Consider the following 27,320-nt stretch of genomic DNA (forward strand, 5'->3'; position numbering starts at 1 on the left):
GTCGATATGGTCGGTTGGGGTAGGCCCTACGACCGTGTGTGTTGAAAAGACAGATCAATGTCCCCCATGCGGTCTCTTGACCGGGGAACTCTTCTTTGCCAGAGCTGTCTGTCCACTCCATATCTTCGTTTAAGGCGGAGAACCGAGTCTCAAACATGGCCTTCATCATTTCCTGCTGTTGCTTGAATAGTCGTTGTATCAGACTCATGGAGAGAGCAGAAGATGATTGTTCTGCCGGAGTAGGAGTAGGAGGTGTCAGTTGCCGTGATGACTTCAACTTTTCTCTTAGCCACTTCATGCCTCTTAGCCTTAGTTACAGCCTCACTTAATTTAAAGAAGGCTTTCTGAGATGTTTTTGCGCACTGCTTGTATCTTGCCTTCTCTGTGCACATCATCTCTCTGCACCTCCAGGAGTTACCATGAGGATCTCCTGTGGTGATAAACCGACCATACTTCTTGTAACCGGGAGTAGAGGGAGACTCCATTACGACCTCACAACGCACCTCACACAAGCTTATACTCACTCGATCGGCACTCCAGTTAACAGCTATTAATATTTACTTGCTGTGTCTGTTTTATAGAAAACTATTAGAATAATCTTAGATTAATGTGACTAATACCAAGTGCTAGATCGTTACAACGTTATAACATTAGGCGTTGACTCTAGCACACACAGGAATAAAAGTGAGATTCTGAAAATTTTATTAGTGTGACTGAAGCCAAAATACAGGATTTATGGCAAAGGTGTAATAGAGGTAGAGGATTCGCAAGAATTGTGTATTATCCTCCCAGGCGGGATACATAGTAATTCATCAAGATCGTGTGAAACCAATCAGATCTCGTCATTCTGACAAGGAGGTAAGATAATAGTGTTTAATCCATCTCCACACATAATAAAGGTGATACAAATAGAGTCTATATATGAGAGGTCTTCATTGAAGATTGACATATTCTGCATACACACATGGTTGGTGCGTTGTACACATTAGTGTATGAGACTCACTTTGTGGTTTGTATGTGGATGAAACACAGAAAATGCTCCAACATTACCACATTAAGCATAGGAAAAATGCACTGTGATCTTCTATCATTCAACAATCATCCATTGTCAACAGTCAATTATGATGCAAGACAATACTGTAGTGTTGCCTCCTCCCTGCAGGGATGTATACAGTCAATTATGATGCAAGACAATACTGTAGTGTTGCCTCCTCCCTGCAGGGATGTATACAGTCAATTATGATGCAAGACACTACTGTAATGTTGCCTCCTCCCTGCAGGGATGTATACAGACAATTATGATGCAAGACAATACTGTAGTGTTGCCCCCCTCCCCCTGCAGGGATGTATACAGTCAATTATGATGCAAGACAATACTGTAATGTTGCCTCCTCCCTGCAGGGATGTATACAGTCAATTATGATGCAAGACAATACTGTAGTGTTGCCTCCTCTCTGCAGGGATGTATACAGTCAATTATGATGCAAGACAATACTGTAATGTTGCCTCCTCCCTGCAGGGATGTATACAGTCAATTATGATGCAAGACAATACTGTAGTGTTGCCTCCTCTCTGCAGGGATGTATACAGTCAATTATGATGCAAGACACTACTGTAATGTTGCCTCCTCCCTGCAGGGATGTATACAGTCAATTATGATGCAAGACAATACTGTAGTGTTGCCTCCTCCCTGCAGGGATCCAACAGTCAATTATGATCCAAGACACTACTGTAATGTTGCCTCCTCCCTGCAGGGATGTATATAGTCAATTATGATACAAAGCAATGCAGTAGTGTTGCCTCCTCTCTGCAGGGATGTATACAGTCAATTATGATGCAAAGCAATATCGTCGTGTTGCCTCCTCCCTGCAGGGATGTATACAGTCCATTATGAAGCAGGGGTGTATACAGTCAATTATGATGCAAGACAATACTGTAGTTGCACAATACCGTAGTGTTGCCTCCTTCCTGCAGGGATGCATACAGACAAATATAATGCAAGTATCACATGTGGTATACAGTATTTCAAGTGCAATATCTAACAATAGTTATCATTGTGTATAATTCTAAGAATATTACCTCTATTACACCATAGCCATAAATTCCTGTTTATGCTGAGAACCACACTACAAATTTAAATAAATTTTCAACAGACGTCCTCTTCACTGCCAACATATCTAATAGTGTGGGGGACACCCTATCCCTCGTCAGAGACGCCACTGCGCATGTGCAAGGCGGGAATCACCTCACTTCTTTCATACCATGACCCTCATCAACTAGATGCAGATATTTGGGGAGGTGGGAGGGATTAATTCCTGATGTAATAGAGGTAGTATTCTTAGAATTATACACAATGATAACTATTGTTAGATAATTCTTGTGAATACCCTACCTCTATTACATCATAGCCAGTATACACCAGAGGGACCGGTGGGATCTGGTATATAGCATCCCTTAGATATTTGGCTTTGTGAAGTGGGAATACAAGGATGGTATACAAATGGGACCAAACGGAATATGTCTAATGACCTAACTTCAAGGCATAGACATAGAGAAAACGTCATATTATGAATATAATATACATATATTTAGCCACAAACGTGATACCAAGACATATTATGATGTCACTTCCGGTGATGACATCACCTGTGACGTCACTTCCGGTTGTCATTCAATGACCTTGTTTGCGATATATGTCTTCTATGATTTCATATCACCTTATGACATAGTTTCCCTTATGCCCTTTTGGACAGTGATAGTGACAGTCCGGACGTGAGGTCTCCCTTGACGTCACTTCCAGTGGTAGTATATCATACATCCTAGATTATCATGAAGAAACCGTATATCACTTGTATCCTTTCGATCTGATTTCAGTGTTGCCACTTGACTTGTCTATTATCCAATAGCAAACTAAGTACAAAGGTCAACTTACCCTGAGTTCATGAGGTATTCTGAAACCTTCACACCCCCACCGCCTCCCCCCAAGTTCCCGAGAGAAGAAGGGGTTACTTTGAGACTATCACCTGGGCTGCCACCAAGGGTCCTAGTGTGCATAGTCCATCCAGATCGGTCTGTATGTCTCGTAAGTAAAAGTTTGAGAACGTGTTATGGGACTTCCAATGGCAGCTAGCTACGATTTGTTCAATGGAGACATGCTTCTTCAGATAGATATATCGCTTTCATTTCTAGGCAGTTGATGTGTAACTCCTTTTCTTGGGTGGACCATATAAGAGTGGAATACCGGGCATGACATTTTGACGAGTGAGCCACTAATGTAGTTCTGAGATTCGAACTCTAGGTCTTTGGTTGTATTCATCCAATTTTGCAGGGGAGGTAACTGTAGTCTGCCTCTGTAGGTTAGATCTTGGATGGAGGTGAGCGTGCCGAGGCAGGACATCCACCAGCGTCTTGATTTGATGGGCTGATCGAGTGCGCTTGATATCATGTCTTCTACTCTTGGATATCTGTTCTCTGGAGGGGCTACTATGCCCTTGTTGAGTAGAAATCTTGCGCCTATGTAGGTGGTGTCCTAATTCCTGTTTATGCTGAGAACCACACTATACATTTTTATAAATTTTCAACAGACGTCCACTTCACTGCCAAAATATCTATAGTTGTGAGGGAACTAGATGCAGATATTTTGGGAGGTGGGAGGGATTAATTCCTGATGTAATAGAGGTAGTATTCCTAGAATTATTCACAATGATAAATATTGTTTGATAATTCTTGCGAATACCTTTAGAAACAAAATACATCATAGCCAGTATACACCAGAGGGACCGGTGGGTTCTGGTATCTAGCATCCCTTAGATATTTGGCTTTGTGAAGTGGTAACCCAAGGATTATATGCCAAAAGGATCTCAAACGGAATATGTCTAAAAGTCTACTTACAAGACTAGACATAGAGAATATTCAAACGTCATATGATGGGTATATATATATATATATATATATATATATATATATATATATATATATATCCACCCCTGTGATACTTAGACATATTATGACGTCACTTCCTGTGATGACGTCATCTGTGACGTCACTTCAGGTGTCATTCCATGCTCACTTGTGGTATATGTCTTCTATGCTCTCCTATCACTTAGACGTGGTTTACCGTTATGCCCTTTTGGATAGTGATATTTAACGTATTTTGACGTTAGTCCGGTGCGTTGTCTCCTATGACGTCACTTCCGGTGGTAGTACATCGATACATCCTAGATTATCATGTAGATTACCGTATATCACTTAGTCCTTCGATCTTAGATTTCAGTGTTGCCATTTGCCTTGTTTACTAATTCAATAGTACAACCCAGTACAAAGGTAAACTTTACCCGAGTTCATGAGGTACTTCTGAAATCTTCACAAGGGGCGGTCGGGTAGCCTAGTGGTTAAAGCGTTCGCTCGTCACGCCGAAGACCCGTGTTCGAATGCCGACATGGGTACAATGTGTGAAGCCCATTTCTGGTGTCCCCCGCCGTGATATTGCTGGAATATTGCTAAAAGCGGCGTAAACCCATACTCACTCACTCACTGAAATCTTCACACACACCCACCCCACCCCATTTTTTCCCCTTCCGGAAGAGGAGGGGAACAAGGTTACTTGGAGACTATCACCTGGGCTGCCACCAAGGGGCCCAGAGTGTATAGTCCATCCAGATCGGTCTGTATGTCTCGTAAGTAAAAGTTTGAAAACGTGTTGTGGGACTTCCACTGGCAGCTGTTCAATGGATGCTGTGTTCCATGTGGCTAGACTTGTTGCTCTGATCTCGTGAGGCCTGCGTTTTCCCCAAGTCGGCGTGGAGATTTGTGCCAGTTTATAGCTATCTGTGATAACCGATCTGAGCCATCCCGCTACAGTGCCCTTTGATATGTTCTTTTCTGACGAGGGTTTGCAAGAGATAAAAAGGCGTTTTCTATGCTTTCTGTTGGGTTGAGTTGCGGTAATGAAGTATCTCAAGGCTCTTATGGGACAAAGTAATCTGTCCGGATAGTCTACACTTTTACTTAAGGCTGGTATTGTGTATTGCCTGTGTCCGAGTGGACCGATGGTAGACGACTGGTTTTTGGCAATAAATTCTGGGTGCGATCTGAACGACACTGATTTCCATTCTTGGGTATGAGTTACAGTGGAGATGTCAATAGCGTGTAATTCTGATACACGAGCCGCCATAGCCATGGCTAGGAGAAAAGCAGTCTTCCTGGAGACTAATAGTAATGTCGCACTACTCACGGGTTCATATGGTGCTTTCATCAATGCTGACAATACTATTGATAGATCCCATTTTGGGAATGTACGTGGTACTTTAATGTCTTCCGGAGCAAAGGACTTCATGAGTCGATTTAGTACTGGGTGGGTACCTATAGACAGACCATCGTGTTGTAATACTGATGCCAGGGCTGATCTATAGCCTTCGATAGTGCCATGTCTTAATCTTTGTCGTTCCTGAGATAGAGCAAGAATTCAGCCACTATAGGTATCGCTATTTCCACGTCTAAATGCTTTCTCATTCTCCACTCGACAAACTTGTCCCATCTGTTATGTTTAGTGCAGATGATGCTGGTCTCCGTGAGCTTGCCACTCTTCGTGCAGCTGATTTAGAGTAACCGGCGGCTTGCATCTTATTCCAGATAACTTCCAAGCGTGAAGGTGGAGTTTGTCGAGGCGGCCGTAAAATATGTCCGTTTTTGGTTGTCTCAATAGGTCGTGACGTACTGGGAGTTTCAGAGGTTCTTCCACTAGGAGGTGTAGTAACCTTGGAAACCAAGCTCTGTTCGGCCATGCCGGGGCTATGAGGATTATGACACAGTCTGTTTCCTCTATTTTCTTCAGTACTTTGTCTAGGAGCCCATGGGGGAAAAGCGTACGCAAACATTCCCTCCCATTCCATGGAGATCGCGCCGACCTGGAGAGCCATCGGGTCTGGTACAGGGCTGACGTAGACTGGTAGTTTGTTGTTGAGACATGTGGCGAATAGATCTAGGTTTGGAGTATCCCATAGGTGGGTTATCCACTTGAATACTTCGGGATGTAGTGACCATTCCGTGGGTACTATCTTGTTTTTCCGGGATAGGTAATCTGCTAGGATATTTAACTTGACCGGTATATGTCTTGCTTCGATTTTGCAACTCACTGAGTCTACCAAGGCATATAAACGTGTAACCTCCTTCAATAAAGGCTGAGACTTTGCGCCCCTTGGTGCTGTATGTAAGCGACCACGGTCGAGTTGTCTGTAGCGATCTTTACTGACGAGTGGTGTAGACGATCTGGACATGCTTCTAAGGCTAGATATATCGCTCTCATTTCTAGACAATTGATGTGTAACTCTTTCTCTTGGGAGGACTATTTTCCCTGTATGGTAATATCGTCCATATGGGCACCCCAACCCTCTCCTGATGCATCTGTGTAGAGTTGATATAGGGGGGTGGGGTAAGCGAGTGAAATACCTGGCATGACATTCTGACGATTCAGCCACCAATGGAGTTCTGAGATTCGAACTTATGGAGGTTGGATTAAGGCTTCCACCTCTAGGTTTTTGGTGGTATTCATCCAATTCTGCAGGGGTCGTAATTGTAGTCTGCCTCTGTAGGTTAGGTCTTGGATAGATGTGAGCGTGCCTAGGCAAGACATCCACCAGCGTCTCGACTTGATGGGCTGATCGAGTGAGCTTGTTACCATGTGCTCTACTCTTGCATATCTGTCCTCTGGAGGTGCTACTATGCCCTTGTTGAGTAGAAATCTTGTGCCTATGTAGGCGATGTCCTGTGTGGTTACTAGCTCAGATTTTTTAGGGCGAAGTTGGATGATGCACACTGTATTTAATCTGATATGCGATTTGTCCTGATCGGCCGATAGGAAATCATAATTCGGGCGAACCGGGATTCGAACCCACAATCATAGATTTCTGGCATGGCAAAGGGACGCAACTCTGCACAGCGAATCGCAGCGCCTTAGACGACTGGGCCACCCGTGCCCCTTGATCTTCTGAAGCCTCGTCTGCCTCTACCTCTTCCTCTTTGTGAAGTGGGATGATCATCTTTGGAGTTCCTGTTCTTGGAGTGAAACAATCTGTCCTTCCATGTAGAGGCTCGAAAAGAATCCCGACCAGAGTTCACATGACGAGATTTAGGATTCTGTTGTTGATGCTGGATATCTGCAGGCCATTTATGGACTTGGGATGCCAATGAGATTGTGGATTCTTGAAACTTCTGCCGTTGAATATCCGTGGAGCTGTAATAGGCTGTGATAGCATGGATCTTCTTAGTGGCTCTGGGATCATATGATGAACTTGCTGTAGCAGATGATTTCTTTGCATGAGCAGGAACTGTGCTGACATCAAAACTTGTGCTGATTGAAGATCTTCCTGCATCTTCAGCATATGGTCCAATGAGGTGTGAATAAACCCTGTCTGCTGTAGTGTCATCTCCATGGGGGTATCTTATGGCAGGTCTTCGCTCTGATTGGTCGGGGGAATTATGGAAGCCAGTTAATATATGAACTGATGTTAATCATCTGTTTTTGATGTTGTCGAAGTCCCTGATTTGGGCCATGTCAACGTGCATCCTGGTGTTGGGTTTCTTAACAAGATCATAGACATCTTCATCAATACTGAGCTGTTGCGCGAAAGGAGGATCGTGTGTCTTGTAAGTACTTTTATTAATAGCAGGCATACCAAGTCTGATATTATGCGCCGATAAAGCGTTCAATGATGCTTCGACTTTTCTTGATGACGTCATCAATATATGACGGACAGGGGAGGGTATGAAATTCTTCAGTTTTGCTGACAGGTTCTTCATACCCAGTACGTTCTAACAAGGGTTTGGCAGCCGTTTTGTCTTTGTTATCTAGTTTTAAGGCCGGCATCAGATTATAAAGTTCTGCAATGATATCTTTAATGGAATAATTATTTGGTTTGTAATTATCCCCCGTAGTAGAGTCCCCATGAAGAACCAGTGTTAGCGATAGAACCGCATCCCTGCTCAGGCTGCGCTGGGGGTAGGACATATGGCTGGGGGTAGAGTAATCCCAGTCATCTGATCTATGGCTAGCGGAGCGGGAATCACGTGTTCTACAACTGTATGATTGTGACGCATCCACTTCGCTTTCCCCGCCCGTATAACTGGACTGTGTGACGGTATGGGATGGCGCACGCTTGGGACTTCTATCCTGATTTGCACGAGTTTTGTTGTCAGTTTGTCTATCATAGTGGCTAGAAGGTGACTGGTGTGTATTTCTGTGCACACTGCGATGCGATGTCCTGATTCACGATCTACCCTATGATGTGCGTGGTAGGGAGGGGATCTATGAGATTCTCGATCTCTTTTTATGACTCTCCTACTGTCCTCATAATAATTTGATTCAGCTTGACTGTGTGCGTGTCTGCTGTGTGAGGATGCCCTGTCATGTTCAGCCTTAGATCTCTTTTGAATCTCGTGTTGTGCGACGGATTCTTTTAGAGATGAGATTTCATGATACATTGATTGCATACGTTTGTCAATCATTACAGACATGGAATTGGTCATTGGAATTGGAAATCGATTGCTTCTTCCAAGCCTAGATTATCCACCTTACCAGCCACTTCCGGATGTACGTGACTGACTACATTAAAACCTTAACGGTACATCGGTTCCTTAACTATACTCAACTACAAAAGTTCCTGTGACACCAATATTTTAGTGTATTTTTCAAAGTAAACTTTGGTTTTCAATATTGTAGTACATGTATGGAATCAAGTAACAAAAAACTGCTACAGAAAAGCATGCATTCCATGCAAAAGTTGACTTTTATGCAAGTCCCATGCATTTCACTACCCAAGAATGGGTATAAAAACATGTGCGTTAACGGGATTCCATATGCATTGTTTAGCATCGTGCTGACAACAAACACTCAGAAAAACAACAAAATTACCCAATTATTCAACATTAGGAAATGCCACGTCTGTCCGAAAATGAACGTATGCGAGCCATTGGTATGCTTGAAGCAAGATCAACGTGAAATTCCAAGATAATTTAACGTCCACAGAAACACCATTTGGTGTTTATGGCAACGTTGGCAACAGACGAATGCAGTCAGAGACCATCCTTGGAGTGGCAGGCCACGCATAACCAATAATCGACAAGACAACTGGATTCGAACAACACATTCCAGCCAGCAACTGCAAGAAGCATCCCTGGCCTTCGACGAATATCTTCACTAACCGTACGTCGTCGCCTCAGATGTGCAGAGATTGTCGCCAGAAGAACCGTCAGACGTCCCATTTTGAAAGGAAACCACCGTCAAGCACATCTACAGTGGTGCAGACAGAGTTTACGCTGGATGGCCATGCAGTGGGGACAAGTTCTATTCACTGACGAGTCTCGTTTTCACCTCAGCCGCAGCGACTCGAGTGTACCGACGTCGAGGTGAACGTTATGTCAATCAATGTGTCACGGAAGAAGATCGGTTCGGGGACGGCAGCGTTATGGTATGGGGTGGGATTACAGCAAGACAGAGAACCCGTTTGATAGTGATAGAGGGAAATCGCAATGGACAGTGATGCCGCGACGAGATCATCAGCCCTGTTGTTCTACCGTTTTTGCGTCGTCATGGCCCAGGCATTACCTTTCAACATGACAACGCCCGGCCTCATATTGCTTGACTTTTTCGGGATTCTCTTCAACAAAACAACGTGAATGTCATCCCCTGGCCGGCTCGCTCCCCCTGATCTCTCACCAATCAAGCACATGTGAAATGAGATGGATCGGCGCCTTCGATGTCAACCACGTGTTCCACAGACACTCCAGGAACTTCAAAACATGCTCCAGCAGATATGGACAAATATCCCACAGGACTTTGTGCGAGAGCCTTCTGCCTTCTTATACCCCTGTTATCTGCTTGTAGAACAGCTCATTGCTTGTCTTTAGTGAAGCTCGAGATGATCTAGTGTGGCTTATAAGTGTGGAACAGCAATCACGTGTACAGATGTATGCAAGAAAAAAAATTCCTTGTTGTCATCTGAACACACAGGAAAGAAGTGAGGCGATTTCCACCTTGCGCATGCGCAGTGGCATCTCTGATGAGGGACAGGGTTTCCCTCACAACTATTAGATAAGTTGGCAGTGAAGAGGACGTCTGTTGAAAATTTATTTAAATTAGTAGTGTGGTTCTCAGCATAATCAGGAATTTATGGCTATGATGTAATAGGGTAGGGTATTCACAAGAATTATACAGTTTACAAAATGTTGTATTTAGTGTGCAACGACCAGTGTGCGCTGGGCAGTAGCACACTTTTCCTCCCCCTCTCCCTCAGGCCAACCCCTTATGGAGGAGTAACCAGGTCACAGGTCAGGCGTGCACTGGTCAGCTGTTCACCGGTGGCTAGTGAGGGGTGCTGGAGGCCAGCCATACATACTCTTGGAGTTCTGGGAGTGCAACTTGATACTGTTGTCTTATAGGGCCAAGAGTAAGATCATCCGGACGACCACTGCACGAGAGGCATGTTGGATGTGGTCGAGATACTACATGGCATAGCTGTATTACCTTATAAAGAATATGATGAAGGCTAGAAAGTTAGGTATATGTATGTAGAGCAGAGCCAGCTGGGCAATTGAGATCTGGGAGCTGAACTGTATTCAGGGATTCCCACCTGTGACAAACAATAGATGCAGTGTGTAATGATATTGCTGTGTACAACAGTCACACTCGATGCAGTGAGGCTAACAGTGATGCCACACAGGACACGGATTGCGTGTGTGTACATGCCTCAACTCCATAAAAGACAAACAATACTTTCTTGGGATGTATTTACTGCAGTGGCCTCAAAATACAAGAATTTGTTGTCTTTTATATGTTAAATTACATTGCTCAGTAAGCCCTTTGTACTGAGTGAGTGAGTATGGTTTTACGCCACATTTAGCAATATTCCAGCAATATCACAGTGGGGGACACCACAAATGGGCTTCACACATTGTACCCATGTTGAACCCTGGTCCTCAGTGTGACGAGCGAATGCTTTAACCATTAGGCTACCTATCCGCACCCCCTTTGTACTGCATTCTACTACAAGAAATCCTGAGATAAGTTGGACTGCTAGTGCTCTGATGCTACCTTCATATAGTGCTATAGCACTAGAGACAAACTGTAACAAAATGCTTACAATAAAACAATGTACTTCATGAGTTTCAATTTAAGAAACTGTACAAGAAGATATATGTCACAAATAAAGACTCCTCCCTGATAACATCACGAATTAAACAGGCCACACTATACTTCAGCTGGCACCACACTAATGTCAGCTGGTTAGACTGAAAGCAAAAAAACTTTGGTTCTTTGGTGTCACAAAACAAACATCAAATGATTCTTTGGTACACATGTAGGGTGTTATGTAACTGCTTGGTACACATGTAAGGTGTTGTCTTGTAACTCACAAGTTCACATAAGCTTTAGTTTCCAGTTTCATTAACATTACTTTCCCAGACATGAATTTTTCAAAACCGTTTGGCACACAAAACCAGTCACTTCCTTCCATTGGGGTAAGATAAGAAAGTATGAAAGTTTATCACAGACACAAAAGACAGTATTAAGTGAACGATAAATACAACATCTCAAGCTGGAAGTAGCAATAATACTGTCCTATGACTGACAGCATGATATCACAGAATGAAGCAAATGTCGGTAGTGTGGAGACGATGGTTGGCTGGGGCGTTGCACTGATTATTATAAGTTCCTGAGACATTCATGACAATGATGTTGGAAGTGCAGTGGGTGTAGCTGGGCTCTAGGACTGCAGCTGCAGCAGGAGTTCCCCTCTCTCATCCACCTTCTGAAGGAAGTGGTTCACCAGAGACAACACGAAGTCCTGAAACAACAACACACAAGTAGGTCATTTAGGACTTTCACTGTTTTTAGCAACGTGGCAGAAGATATTAAAAGGGGCTTCACATACTGTACCCATGTAAAGTCAACACTTTTAGAACTAGGATACCCCACCACAACCCAGGGAAGGACGACATTTAATATTGCAGAAATGCATCCATGGGCAACTGTCTTGAACTAAGGGCAGTATTCCATTAGTAATGTACTATGCCATGTATTCGTCGCACCATGGACACAAACATTTTCAGCTTAGAACTGTGGACACACATGTGGATGCCTTTGCCATTACATTATTGCATGAACTGGGTTTGTCACATTAGTGGATCGCGATCTGAACTGGGAAAACTTCAGATACATTCTGTTACATACTATTACTACAGGAATTGGAGAAGATGTAGCCAAACCAAAGCTCTTGGTGCCTTGCATGCATTTACTTGTTGTGACTAAGTGTCTTTCTTTACAACCAAGCTAGGACAATAAGACAATATGGAACAAATATGGAACACATGGACAGCTGACACAGAAGTCATTGATGCATATCAAAACACTCACAATCTTTCCCATTGTGCAGTGCTTTGTGTGTATGATATATGACAGCACCAGCAGCAATGTCAATGAGACTATTCCATCAAGAGCTTCGGCACTGTATGAACACAAGTCCATCAGATTCATGTGAACCCTTCTGGAACTACAAGAAGGATCCAAGTCATGTAGAGAGCTACTGAAGTACAGATGCAAGAAATGATGCAGAGCCCGATGTACATGTGTTGTTGCAGGCCTTGTGTTTACACGTAATCCCTATTACTTAGAGCTGTCAATAAACTGAAAATCATATCTATCGTAGACACACCGAGTAACTCTGAGTCACCAAGTTTTATTCATTACTTTATTTACTACAATAAAATTAAATTTCATTGTGTTCATTGAAATTCCTGCATTCTGATTAGCTGACTTGGTCACGTGTTATTACATTCATTTCCCAGTGAATGTAATAAATTAAGCCACACCCACCGAGGCGCACTACTTCTATTACTGTGGGATGTCGGGGAATCCCAATATCACAGTCGAGGGAATTCCCTTTCTGCTCACGTGTATCGTCATGCACAGACATTTGGCGGCATTCCTGCATATTCATTGTCCAAACTGCCCTTTGAACCAGACATACTTTATTAGGATTTATTGTCTATGCATTCTTGAAATGGATGTTGTTAGTCTTTAAATTGTATGTATAGTGGATATTTTCAAAAACAAGACTGTCAGCTGATATAAGGAATGTAACATCCAGTTGATCTTCTAGTTATCTTTCCTACTGGTTTTATCAAATAAGATGACTGTGTACGACATACTTCAGTCTGTTATCGAAGCTTTTACAAATAATATTTTGAAAAAGCCAGTTAAACGACAGTTGTGACAGGGAGGATTGTACAGACAGACAGATTGACAGCCATTGTTGACGAAAGGTTATTTGAACGGCAGTGGCCTTGTAGAATGTTAGTATACTTTGAGGATTTCTGTGACCAGTGACGGACGTAATTCTAACTCCTTCCACACTGACACCGCATCAAAGTTTTTTGTGTACCGATTACATAACTCTTAATGACAGGGTGGGGAAGTGGGGTGGTAGTTCACGTGAAACGGACAACACTGTCTGTGTCTGCTGGGCGGCACCTTTGATATCGCCTCCAAACATACATGGAATGGAATGAACCATTAAACGATGATACACATCAGGATCGCAGAGAAAAAACAAGATTCGCTCTTGTTGTATATCAGGGCACCTATTCATCTTTCATAAACTTCTTGTGTCTTTGTGCTTAATATATATGCGCAATTAATGAAAACATGTAACACATATATCTTAAAAAAATATATATATATACTAGCCACATAAAGAAACTGTGCACAGAGAAAATATATTCTGGATTGAAATACAACACAGCAAGAACAAAATGATGCAGACGCTGTAGCAGCTGAATGATCGGACCATAAGAAAATGTCAACGGGACCTGAACAACATCTGTTACGATGACGTCAGAAGATCAAAATGGAGTAGGGGGTCAAACGACAAAGTCACAAAGTCAATAACGGGTATGACCACCCAGTGCGTGAATCACAGCAGTGCATCGGCGACGCATGGAGTCCACCAAATGGGCATGGAAGGCCTGGGGAATTGCCTGCCATATCCTCCTCAAATCCTGTGCCAAGTCACGGACGTTATCTGGAGGATGTGGAAGACGATTCAGACGGCGCTCCATTTCATCCCACACATGCTCTATTGGGGAGAGATCTGGAGAAATTGCAGGCCACGGCAGTAACATGACATTGTTATTGTGAAGGAAATCCATTGCGACCCTAGCCGTGTGAGGACGAGCGTTGTCCTGTTGAAATGTCAATCCCGGGCCATGACGTTGCAGGAAAGGAATGACCACAGGCCTCAGAATCTGATCTCTGTAGCCAACACCGGTGAGATTGCCCTGAACAACCACCAAAGGGGTTTGGTGCCGTGCTGTTATCCCACCCCAAATCCTCACAGAGCCACCTCCAAAACGATTCCTCTCCACAATACAGTTGCGTGCTTAACGTTCACCCAAACGCTGGTAGACACGTTGGCGCCCCTCACTGTGGGAAATGTTGAACCTCGATTCATCTGTAAAGACAACATTTCTCCACCATATTCCAGGTTGGCGAACATGATTTCGACACCATCTTAGACGGTTGACTCGATGACAGTGTGTCAGGATGGGACGTATGGCAGGGTGTCGTGGTCGAATCCCTTACTGACGTAGACGATTCCTGACAGTTTTGGGATGGATACGGCGCAGTCCAGGAATTGTCTGGGACGTCGTTACTGACGTTTGGAACCTGTGTCGGAGATGTGTCACTCGAATCCATCTGTCCTGTCTTGGCGTCGTTACTCGGGGACGTCCTGAAAGTGGGTGGTCAGCAACGTCATTTGTGTTCTGATAACGCCTCACCAATGCCGATATCGTGTTACGATGGCATTGGAAATGTGTTGCCACTTGTTGTTGCCTCATTCCCGCTCGGATCATTCCAATGGCTTCATGACGCTGTGCAGCTGTCAATCTTGGCATGATTTGCTTGTGATATGCTTGTATCTGCGCCTGAGAAGTTTTGAATTTTTGAATGACCACAGATCATGCTTTCCAAAGTGACAGCGAATTTTGAGTTGCACATGCTGTGTACAGCTGCACAGGATGCACGTGCAGTAACACATTGCACGTCCATAGGCCCCCATCAATGACGTCATATCGCATGGCACGTGCATGAGCGTTTGAATGTCTCCAATAACTGCTGTGTTCAAACCTATATTTCATATATGGACGGTGTGCCCTTATATCTATATTTTCTCCGTGCACAGTTTCTTTATGTAGCTGGTATATATATGTAAAAAGGCTGGGTATTTGCGTATGATCTGTGTCAGGTTGCGTGTGTTTTATTAGGAAAGACTAAGGATAGAATATAGGAGTGAGTGAGTGAGTGAGTATGGTTTTACGCCGCTTTTAGCAATATTCCAGCAATATCGCGGCGGGGGACACCAGAAATGGGCTTCACACATTGTACCCATGTCGGGAATCGAACCCGGGTCTTCGGCGTGACGAGCGAACGCTTTAACCACTAGGCTACCCGACCGCCCCTAGAATATAGGAAATTCAGTGACGATTAATATAATCCTTTCAACTGCTGAGTTTGTTTGCATTATTTTCATGAAATACAATGTTAGGTAGAATAAGAGCTTGTTATATAGATTAAACTTCTCCATAACCTGAGTATAATCTCACATGTACTATAAGTACCGTACTATATTACTGTGAGGAAATCACAAAAAGCACTATGACAAGGTATGCCCATTTTGCTATCAACCTGAATCCATTGCTCACTTGTTACTGGAATGTCAAGACCATGCCCCAGCCCAGGCTCAGTTAAAAGAATAATTGCAGTTATATCTGCTATCTGTCGTAGATCTCCTAAAGCCAAGAGATGCGCCCTCCCACTGGCCCCGGAGTCGGCATTGTGTTGAAAGACGGTAGGCGTAAATCGCAATCCAAAGACATAACCAGTCTACAACGTCGGAGGGGGTGGTAAGGGAGTCAGGACCTGCATTCACCTCTGCCTCCCTATTTACCACGGCGATTGTAGCCTCGTTTCTTGTAGTCTGGTTGGCGAAAAGAATTCTGCGAAGATTGTCGTTTGTCAAACCCCCGACTCGGGGGACAGCGGGGACAAACTTCTTCTTAGGAGGCTGTTTAGCAGATGAGGAGCAGCAAAGCTAGTTGAAGTTTGGAAACGTTCTGCAGTGTCTTCTCTCACTTCATGTATGTCCCAATTTTCCGTTGAATGTTGTGGAAGCTAATATAGATTGTGATGTTATCAACCTCTTGGTTTGATTAGAAACAGCTCTGGATCGGATCTGGGTTAAGAGTAACCATAGGAGTTGTGAAAACATCCAGACTTGGAGGAGAGTAAGTCTTCATGCATCCTGACGATAGTGTCAAGAAGGCTATGGATGAGTTCGACTTGATCGGTCTTAATAGACATGAGACGATGTAGAAGCATGACATCCCTCATATTCCGGCATCTGGGGCAGCTCATGCTGTGTCACAGGAGGTTGGAGTACAGGCATGAGATGGTAGAGTTCCTCTATTAGCAATAACCTTTGATGTAGTCCTGCTGAGGTGAGTCATCATCCTGATCTTCGTACTCCGCCTCTGCCTCAGACTGACCTTCGGTAGCTCCGGTGGGGGGTGGGTAATCATTGTAATCATCGTCTACCCTGTGGGTTTCGTCCTTCTCCAGTGTTCAAGATTCCAGAATAATCAATCTCCGTGCGGCTTGTGATGGTCCGTGGGTAACAGTAGCCCTGCGGTGGCTGTCCTCCTGTCGGTGGGGATGGTGGGATATCCTGAGAGGGAGGCGCTGGGGTGGAGGCTGATTTCACAGCCGTGATGTTCTCTGCCTTCTTCTTAGCGGCCTCCCGTCTCTTGGCCTTTGTTGTAGCCTGGGCCATCTTGGAGATGATTTTCTCATCAGTATTTACACACTTCTCACACCTCTTGTCTTTACTACAAGTGGTGCCTCTGCACTTTGTGCAGCTTTCATGAGGATCTCCTGTGACCATGGACCGGCCACACTTCTTACACCCTGGGGTAGAGGAAGATTGCATATTGACCTCACAAAGAGCACCAAACACCAGCCATACTTACATTCGTGTAATAACTTTCAGCAACAAAATTATGTATTCTTATGTCTGATATTTTAGAAAACCATTTGATAATCTTAGATTAATGTGACTTACAACCAAGTGATAGATTGTTACTACTATTATAATAGGTGTTGCTCAAGCACACACAGGAAAAAAGTGATATTTCTGCCATTATGATGTCATGGCTTGGGTAGTTACGAGACTGCTTGGTGATAACTAATTGTGTGATTGACAGTGAAGAGGACATCTGTTGAAAATCTGAAAATTTTAGGTAGTGTGATTGAAGCCAAAATACAGGATTTATGACAGATATGTAATAGAGGTAGAAGTTTCGTAAGAATTGTGTGTTTTCTGGTCTGTTCCACTTTAATGAAAGGTAAACAGGTAACTATTGCTTTACTAACCATCCTTGACTAATCCTGGTATAAGCTGTCTGACAATTTGGAGGTTACCGCAAATATGGATCAGACATTAAACAACGTCCTAGTGCGAATATGGGAATTATCATGAGAAGGCTGTTGTTTTTTCTGAACTGTTCCCATTTCTCCAAACAAAAGTGGTAATGCATTTAAAAGTTGCATTTGTGTCACTGTATTCACACAAGATTTCATCAATTGGCTTCAAACATAATTCCTTTCAGTCAGTTCGACACCTCATGTAATAAACAAATTAGTTCAAGATTTCGTTAGAATGGGAGATATTCTGCCAGACGTTATGCAATGAAAGACGAATCAGTCTTTTCATTAAAATATGCGCACGGACACCTGTATATCCCACACTTAGTGTCACTTAATTGCCCAATGTGATCAATGGAAGGTATATGGAAAGCAAAATCCACTTAAAAGCGTAGGCCATTAACATTTTACTTCAATACACAAGACCACTGTTGCGACAGACAGGGACTCCACTCTGCAGGCCCGATCTTCCTAACTCGTCATAAAATGTAACGAATTGAAATGTAACAAAGAGACATAAAATGGGAATGAGAAAGAAACCAACTAAACAGTAATGTTGTGGATGAAACTGCCAATAATTGAAATACACTTGCAGGAATTTGTATAATAAATCATAAATATTTGTTGAGAGGTGAGGCCGTATTCATTAAAGATCGTTACAATATGTACAAAACTTATATAAGGTAACATTCAACCAAGAGGAACATTTAAAATAGTAATGTAATGATATGATATAAAGTATATTTCACAAGATACAACATACTTTTCACACAATTAGTTAATGCTTTAAAGAGACTGATCAAAACTAATTTGACAGTTATATCTTACAACAAAATAAAACTATTTAACACTTAAAAGAATTCTGGATAAACCTTTTCACACGCATCCTACTCTGCATACATTGAAAAACTGTTTAATAGTGCATATAGATTATTAAAGACCTTCTTTTTCATTTCGCTTAAGTGTTGTTGTTGCTTTAAGTGTTTAAGAGGTCACCCTCTTCCTTAACAATTTCAACTGACCCGTGTGTGTGATTTGGGTTCACATATCTATTGTGAGTTCTTGCCTGATGCCCATGAAGTGCAGCTCAAAAATAAGGGAGATATTATGTCACAACTTGTCATGAAACACCCACAGTTTGAGTCTCAAATTGAGTTTTGAGTAAATGCAACTTTTTCGCACATGGGCGAAAAGATTTAATAATGAGTGAGTGAGTGAGTGAGTTGGGTTTAACGCCGCTTTTAACAGTATTCCAGTTATATCGCGGCGTGTCAGCTTAATGTGGGAGGAAAGCCCGAAGTGATGCGAGTCTCAGACGTTTACCTCTTCGGTGAAACCCACGAGCACGGGTATGGTGCTGACAAACCTAGAAACATAATCGGGGCGAACCAGGATTCGAACCCACAATCAAAGGTTTCTGGCGTGCCCAAGGGACGCAACTCTGCACAGCGAATCGCGGCGCCTTAGACGACTGGGCCACCCGTGCCCCCTATTTAATAATGCCATAAATTAGTTGAATTAAGCCAAAATGAGTTGAATTATGAATCATTATACTTGTAGAAACACCTTTATGTATTTCCCAAACCAAAACATGAGTTTTGAGCAAAGGAAAATATTCTTGTCCATTTGTAATTTTGAGTTTTCGACACATGTTTTTTTTCACGTACCCTTGAAAACAGCATGTTGAATTTTGGAAACAGCTTTGCCCGAAATGTCATTTTAATAATAGATGTTTAATGTTGATAAACAACTGAAAAATGCAAATTTTGTGCATTTTTAGAGTCCATATTGGATTTGGCAGCCATATTGGATTGTTGGTTGGTTTGTTGTTTAACGCCGCACTCAGCAATATTCCAGCTATATGACGGCGGTCTTTAAATAATCGTGTCTGGACCAGACAATCCAGTGATTTTTATCATGAGCATCGATCCAAGCAATTGGGATCGATGACATGTATCAACAAAGTCAGCGAGCCTGACCACCCGATCACGTTAGTCGCCTTTTACGATAAGCATAGTCGCCTTTTACGGCAAGCATGGGTTGCTGAAGACCTATTCGACCCCGGAATCTTCACGGGTCCAGCCATATTGGAAACATAATGGTAACCAAGTACTAAAAAGGATCAAATGACAGCGAAGTACCACAATCCCTAACATGAGAAAGCTAAAGCCCTAATGCTTACACATGTCCAAAACTAAGGATAATTTTGGTGGCCATCTTGAATTTGGTGGCCATATTGGAAACATTATGGTAAGCAAGTACGTGTATATAAATAGGATCTAATGAAACAGAAGTACCACAATCCCAAATTTGAGAAAGCAAAATGAACATCTAAAGGCCTAATGTTTACAAACGTAAAAAAATAAGGATAATTTTGGTGGCCATACTGGAAAATATTGGCTGGCACTATAGGTTCTACTACACCAAATCAGTACCAGTTTGGAGAGTGCGGTTTTCGTAGGGAGCCTTCAGTGCAGATCGAGAGATATCTGCAGGCTGTGATTGGAGGATATTCTGTAAGATTTTTATGTCTTTCAAATGTACATCCATCCAGTTATTAAAACTGACCATGTTTTTCTATATTTAGTACTGTCTTTTTCAACATGATGACTTATGCTGAATGTGACCACAGCTATTTTCAAGTAGGTGACATTTGGTGCGAAACTGGGGGTGGTGTGTTTAGCTTCCGGTACTCGGAAAAGGAGCTGACTAAGCTAGTCATTTTTATTTTTTTTATTGCTGCTCTAAGGCCAAACTGTGCACACACGTACAGGTAATAGCTGTTGAATGCTTAGTTATTTTAAAAAAAATCATAACGTTACTATAGAAGTCTATGGGAAAACATTTGGTTGTGTGTAACCTGTAGGGTGAGTGCACATTTCAGTAATTCATACTTTACATGCTTTTCTGTTTATATTTCACCATGGATACACCATGGAGGCAAATTTAAAAATAATGACAGTGAAGTTGGGGACATTTTGGGTTGAATGGAGCATTTGGATGGGCTGGAAATGAATGTTGCTTCGTATTGTGGTCGAACTCAGCACGAACCCCCCAGGGTACCTCTGTCCAACAAACCCTCCTCCTGCCTTCTGAATTTGTTGAAACTGATGAATTTGACAACAAATTAGGATAAAGTCACCACTGCCACAACAATTTCTGCCTTGTGTCAATCGCTTGCCAGTCAAGTTACTCGATGCCGTTATCTTGAATATGAAGCATGTACACTGCTGACAGCAGAATATGTCAAACATCCCCTTATTTATAGTAAACAATGTAGCATACCAATATGTCTTTCTGTTAGGTGCTCTTGTGTGAATGAATGATGCTATTTTTCTATTAAGTTTCTTAAAACAGACTTATTTTTCACTCATAAAACTTTCAAATAATTATTTTGTCCCCTCAAGAACTGACTCCTGGCTGTTATATCCAAACTGGTTTGCCATTTGATATTGTCTGAACACTTTTTTCAGCTTTTCACATGCCTGATGTTGACTGGGGAGGTATATGTGCACTCATGCAGAAGAAGTAGGAGTTTCGACATCGAATTTAGCATTTGGAGAAGCTGATCCGAAGTCCGGTGTTGGCAGTGTGTGATCGACAACCCTTGTTTTGCCTCGCTGCGCTTTATTACCTTGTAGAAGTTGTGGAACTTGGACATGTAGGTACAGTAAGTACATTTAAGAACCCCAGTCCACTTGAGGCCCCTCTGTTGCTCACTATCAAGTGCCATAATAAGATCACCCTCATGCACTAGACATTTCTGACAGTGCTCCCTTAAAGGGGAAGTGTACACGCAAAAATCACTTTCTTTCTTTTTCTAAACAAAACGCAATTTTAGAATTAATTAGTATCTGTGTTTGAAAATATACGCTCATTTTTTTCACAGTGAAAGTAGGAAGCTCACAATAGTGTTAAAATGATATGTCGTTATGAGGCCTTCGTTTTACGAGCGAAATAGGCCTGAGTTATCCCCCTTAGATTATGACGTAATTGGTGCCAATTCAACTGGGTCCCTGTCTATTCTCAACGCAAAAGATATCAAGGACCAGTTTGCGGTAAAACAACATGGTCTACGACACACTCCGGCGCAGTGGTGACTCAGCATAACACAATTCTGGCTGGCATCTGAGACGCTAGAATCACAAAACTGTACCTACACCACGTGAAGCGGCTCTAACAAAGCATGATGACGTCATAATGTTTATCAATTGGCACCAATGACGTCATATTGCAAGGGGCATAAGCCATGGTGTTTTTGTTATGGAAATAGAACACTTTGTAAATGTGAAAAATATAAATCGTTTTAATGCAAAAAATATGTTAATTAAATATGTTTTTATATTTTTGTCTATGACACTTCTATGTTAACACTTTTAATGTGGAAAAAGTACAAGAAAAATTGGTTCATTTCCGTGTGAACTTGCCCTTTAATGCCTCACTGTGCAGTTTTTTAGTTTGCAAACATGAAGTAAGGGCTATACACCAGTCCCAGAACCTGCTTAGATGAAAATAATATCCACTGGCTCTTTTGGAATGTAACATTATGGTTCTGAAATCATCTGTAAAGAATGTGATAGTGTTCGACAAAACTAAATTATCTCCCCTGTTTAGTAAAATGCATTGTATCTTTCATTCCCCTATAAACCCATAAATTATTGGAGAGAAACACTATTTTAAGCTGGTATTGCATGACACTGTTAATTGTGAATAAAAAGAATTACATTTATGTCAGGATAAGCTGTACATTTTCAAAATTATATGGAATTTTAACTTTGTTTCATTGAAACTGGCAAATAACTGAAATAAGCAAGTTTAGCCACCTTGAAACATTAAACAGTAAGAATGTTTGATGTCCTGTGAGTATTTTAAAGTCTTAACTAAATAAATCAATAGAGTTAAGTGTAATTTCCTTCCATGTTGTGGTTTCAAAAAGCTTTTTTCTACTTGAGGGTCCATTTCAATTTCTCGGCTTTAATAGGCGGTATGGTTCACTGGTCAGTGTTTGAGATTGCTGTTAACAATGCACCCCTTTACTTCCTATTTTCTGGTAAAGTTCATTATCCAGCCTTACATATATGATGACTTTAAAGCTGCTTAATGTGTCCCTTGCTTATTGTTGGCCTGAATTCCATGCTCTCTGTCCAATTTTGAGATTTTTTTCTGATTCCTTTCCATGTGTACTTATGTCATCAGCCTATATCATAGAGGATTATACTTTTGATTTTTGGAGTATATGAAAGCACAAACATTTGTAATAGCCCCTCCATAGATGATTTACCAAATGCTGACAGCCATTTGAGTGTTTAATTATATAAACAATGGATGGTGTAAGTTCGAGCAATCTCAAACAATATCAATCGCATCATGTCATGAGTGTCAAAACCATATTCCATGAATGTAGCAGACTCTGCTATGTTCTGATGATGTCAGCAAAGGAAGGCAAACAACAGACCACTACTCAATTTTAAATATGTATTGTAACTGGTTTTGAGGTTTAAAGATTTGTTCAATTTTTTTAGTCGAAAAAATATTTTAGGGTGATATGATCTATGCAGCCTCAATCATTTATAGAATTGACCCCTGACCACCATCTTTTATGAAATATAAATGAACTTCCATGGTCAGTGCATGAAGGTAAAAACTTCTTTATTAATACAGAAATACCTTTTGTAAAACATTGATGAAGTGTACATCATTAAACTCTCAGAACTCTTTCTGTGCATCAAAACTATGTATTCTGGTGCCATATAGACATGCTGGATAGGAACAAGTAGTGAAGTTTAATCCAATTTCCATTTTTTTTCTGAGAAGCTACATATATATACAATATATAAATCACAGATTTGACAAGTGCAAATATATTCTGATTTGTCTACAGGTTCTACTACACCAAATCAGTACCAGTTTGGAGAGTGCGGTTTTCGTAGGGAGCCTTCAGTGCAGATCGAGAGATATCTGCAGGCTGTGATTGGAGGATATTCTGTAAGATTTTTATGTCTTTCAAATGTACATCCATCCAGTTATTAAAACTGACCATGTTTTTCTATATTTAGTACTGTCTTTTTCAACATGATGACTTATGCTGAATGTGACCACAGCTATTTTCAAGTAGGTGACATTTGGTGCGAAACTGGGGGTGGTGTGTTTAGCTTCCGGTACTCGGAAAAGGAGCTGACTAAGCTAGTCATTTTTATTTTTTTTATTGCTGCTCTAAGGCCAAACTGTGCACACACGTACAGGTAAAAGCTGTTGAATGCTTAGTTATTTTAAAAAAAATCATAACGTTACTATAGAAGTCTATGGGAAAACATTTGGTTGTGTGTAACCTGTAGCCATAAATGTTTGTACGTTTGTACTGGGATAAAGAACCTGTGTACCAAATGTCATGCTTTTGACTCAAAGTGTACAATTTAGTTAATAGCTGCTCCACTAAAAGGGGTTTCATATTGTCAGTCTAAACAAGAATATATGTGAAGTCGTGCAGTTGCTGAAGATACACTGCTTACCTTGTTGCTGCTGATTTTTTCACATTTCTTTATCCAGCGTCGGTTGTTCTTCTTCTCTACTTCTGACACCAAATCCTAAATAGATTTACGCCATATTAAATTCCATGCTCTACCATATCGGTGTATTATTTCTCCATTCTGTACAATAAATACCATGGATCAATTCAAAAACATAGCTTCATGTTTATCTGAATTGAATGACATGATGCTAAATATAGAGTAACTTATTCAGATTTAGCTTTTTGAAATCATCAAAAGCAATATGAGCAAATGGGTTGAAGGATTTGACTCTAAATTAGTGGAAGTAGGACACACTGGATAAATGAGATTTTTGACATGCGCAGTTATAATTTGTCTTCAGACATTGCATTGATTGTCAAAAAAGAGATAAATATAATATTTCCATCTTGATGATCTTGTCTTTGCTTGTTTGTTGTTTAATGCAACACTCATCAATATGCGAGCTATATGACAGCACAGGGCTTGAAAAATTTCTTACCTGCAGGGCAAGTTGATATTATTTTGTACTAGTCCTGCAATATTTTTTCACTTGCCCTGTTAAATTCCATAAAGTTTTATCTTCTCAGTTATGATTTACGGCAGACAGTACAAAATAATTCAGATCTAATAATAATAATCTACATTTATCTCCGCCCATTCAGACTCGCTCAACCATACGTCTTGCAGATTGTTTTCATTTTTTTAACAGTCATACTGTTTTTGAGAAATGTTCCTTTTTTTTTACCTATTTGTTAATTAAATCATGTTTTTTTGTCGTCAACCCCACCATCCCCATTTAAAAACTTCCTTATGTCAGCCATATCCCTCCCAAAATCAACCATCTGCTGTTCACTATCGCTTTGACATTTGAGGGTCAGTAATGAGTCACTCACAACAAAAGCAATTTTTATTATCTCCCTTTAAATACTAGTTTCGATACCTGCTGCACAAACTCACTTTCAGGTTATTTCTGTAACAGATTGTCAAGTATGTCATCTACTTATGATATAAGCAACATGTATTTCGTTGTTATTACTAAGATTGCCTAGTAGGAAGAGCGTTTCTTCAATTCTATCTAGCCCTGCAGCAAGCATACAAGTGGATTTTTCAAGCCTTGGGGAAGTCTGTAGATAAGTCTGGACCCGAAATCCAGTGACTGACATCACAAGCATCAATCTACGCAATTGGAGTAGATACGATGACATGCATCAACCAAGTCAGCGAGTCTGACCACCTGATCCCATGAGTCGCCTCTTATGACATGCATAGTTACCTTTCACGGCAGGCATAGGTTGCTGAAGACCTATTCTAATCTGGATTTTCATGGGTTTGATCTTATGTATTCTCCCTAGAAACTAGGATTGTCACGATAAATCGAAATATCGATATATTGCTATTGGTAAGCACTTAAGTCATATAAATTGATTGTTAAATCAGTTTCAGATTAATAGTATCGATTTCAGTTAGGAATATCGATAGTTTAGATTGTATATACCATATCATGTGATTGAGTAACCAAAACACACACGCGATTGAGCCAAGAGAGGATTAGAGAGGATTAGAGTTAACTGCCCTTGATGCTTAGCAACTGGTCTTCTTAAAGTAAAATGGCGGAGGGTGACAGTCAAGTGCAGTTTGCGACAAACTAGGGCAGTAAAATCAAGTGTATGGAAGTCTTATTGTTATCACATTCAAAGGAAACTTTAGTTTCAGGGTTTAATTAAACTCTAAAATCCATCTTAAATGATCCACTGAATCGATATCGATATTTATCGCATTTGTTGCTTGCAATATCAATAGTTATCACAATAGTTTCTTTCAATATCAAGAGTTATCGCAATAGTGATTTCCAGACCAATAATCACCCCTACTAGAAACCATTAAAAAGTGCCAAGAAGTAAGTAACGCAAGACTGACCGGTTCAGTGTCCATATCTCCATCAGCACTCATGATGTCCTCCAGGTCAGACTGGCTGAGATTGAGGATGTTCTTGGCCACATCCTGGGCCTTCTGTAGAGAGAAGTCCACAGGCTGAGTGTGCTTCTCCCGCCGGACCAGGTAGTCCTTCACCTGCCCCCTGGTATGCTCCACCCTCAACACCAGCTCCTTGCCCAGGGCCTGCAGCACAAGTAGACCAAATACAACGCTGGATATATAACAACTTAACACACTGCCATAGGCTGGTCATACAACACTTTACAGCTTAACACACACCCATCAGGCTGGTCGGTCATACTACTACTTAACTTAGAGATATTAGGCTGGACATACTACAGCTTAACATACAGATACTAGGCTGTTCATACTACTACTTAACATACAGATACTAGGCTGGACATACTTCTACTTAACATACAGATACTAGGCTGGACATACTACAGCTTAACATACAGATACTGGGCTGGACATACTACTACTTAACATACAGATACTAGGCTGGGCATACTACAACTTAACATACAGATACTAGGCTGGACATACTACTACTTAACATACAGATACTAGGCTGGACATACTACTACTTAACATACAGATACTAGGCTGGACATACTACTACTTAACATACAGATACTAGGCTGGACATAATAGAGCTTAACATACAGATACTAGGCTGGACATACTACTACTTAACATACAGATACTAGGCTGGACATACTACTACTTAACATACAGATACTAGGCTGGACATAATAGAGCTTAACATACAGATACTAGGCTGGACATACTACTACTTCACATACAGATACTAGGCTGGACATACTACTACTTAACATACAGAAACTAGCCTGGACATAATAGAGCTTAACATACAGATACTAGGCTAGACATACTACAGCTTAACATACAGATACTAGGCTGGACACACTACTACTTAACATACAGATACTAGGCTGGACATACTACAGCTTAACATACAGATACTAGGCTGGACATAATAGAGCTTAACATACAGATACTAGGCTGGACATACTAGAGCTTAACATACAGATACTAGGCTGGACATACTACTACTTAACATACAGATACTAGGCTGGACATACTACTACTTAACATACAGAAACTAGCCTGGACATAATAGAGCTTAACATACAGATACTAGGCTGGACATACTACTACTTAACATACAGATACTAGGCTGGACATACTTCTACTTAACATACAGATACTAGGCTGGACATACTAGAGCTTAACATACAGATACTAGGCTGGACATACTACAACTTAACATACAGATACTGGGCTGGACATACTACTACTTAACATACAGATACTAGGCTGGA

At 41.4% G+C, this 27,320-nt stretch overlaps 1 protein-coding gene and 1 long non-coding RNA gene across 8 annotated transcripts in view; one reads left to right on the forward strand and one right to left on the reverse strand.

The window, feature by feature from the left end:
* Positions 1-10,768: 10,768 nt before the first annotated feature.
* The window catches only part of LOC124136445 (centlein-like), a 183,733-nt gene continuing 167,181 nt past the window's right edge, over positions 10,769-27,320 (reverse strand). For all 7 annotated transcript variants that reach the window (XM_048396898.1, XM_048396913.1, XM_048396908.1 and 4 more), the window contains 3 exons: positions 25,957-26,157; positions 24,040-24,114; positions 10,769-11,837 (listed from right to left, as the gene is read on the reverse strand). In XM_048396898.1, coding sequence (XP_048252855.1) covers positions 11,757-11,837; positions 24,040-24,114; positions 25,957-26,157 — 357 coding nt within the window. In that variant the 3' untranslated portion in view covers positions 10,769-11,756. The remainder of the gene's footprint in view (positions 11,838-24,039; positions 24,115-25,956; positions 26,158-27,320) is intronic.
* On the forward strand, positions 19,972-23,452 carry LOC125381003. The gene is made up of 3 exons (XR_007221589.1): positions 19,972-20,046; positions 21,004-21,200; positions 23,412-23,452. It is a non-coding gene; the product is annotated as an uncharacterized LOC125381003 (long non-coding RNA).

Source organism: Haliotis rufescens, unplaced genomic scaffold (assembly GCF_023055435.1).
Source record: "Haliotis rufescens isolate VD_foot unplaced genomic scaffold, xgHalRufe1.0.p SCAF_1, whole genome shotgun sequence".
Classification (NCBI taxonomy): domain Eukaryota; kingdom Metazoa; phylum Mollusca; class Gastropoda; order Lepetellida; family Haliotidae; genus Haliotis; species Haliotis rufescens.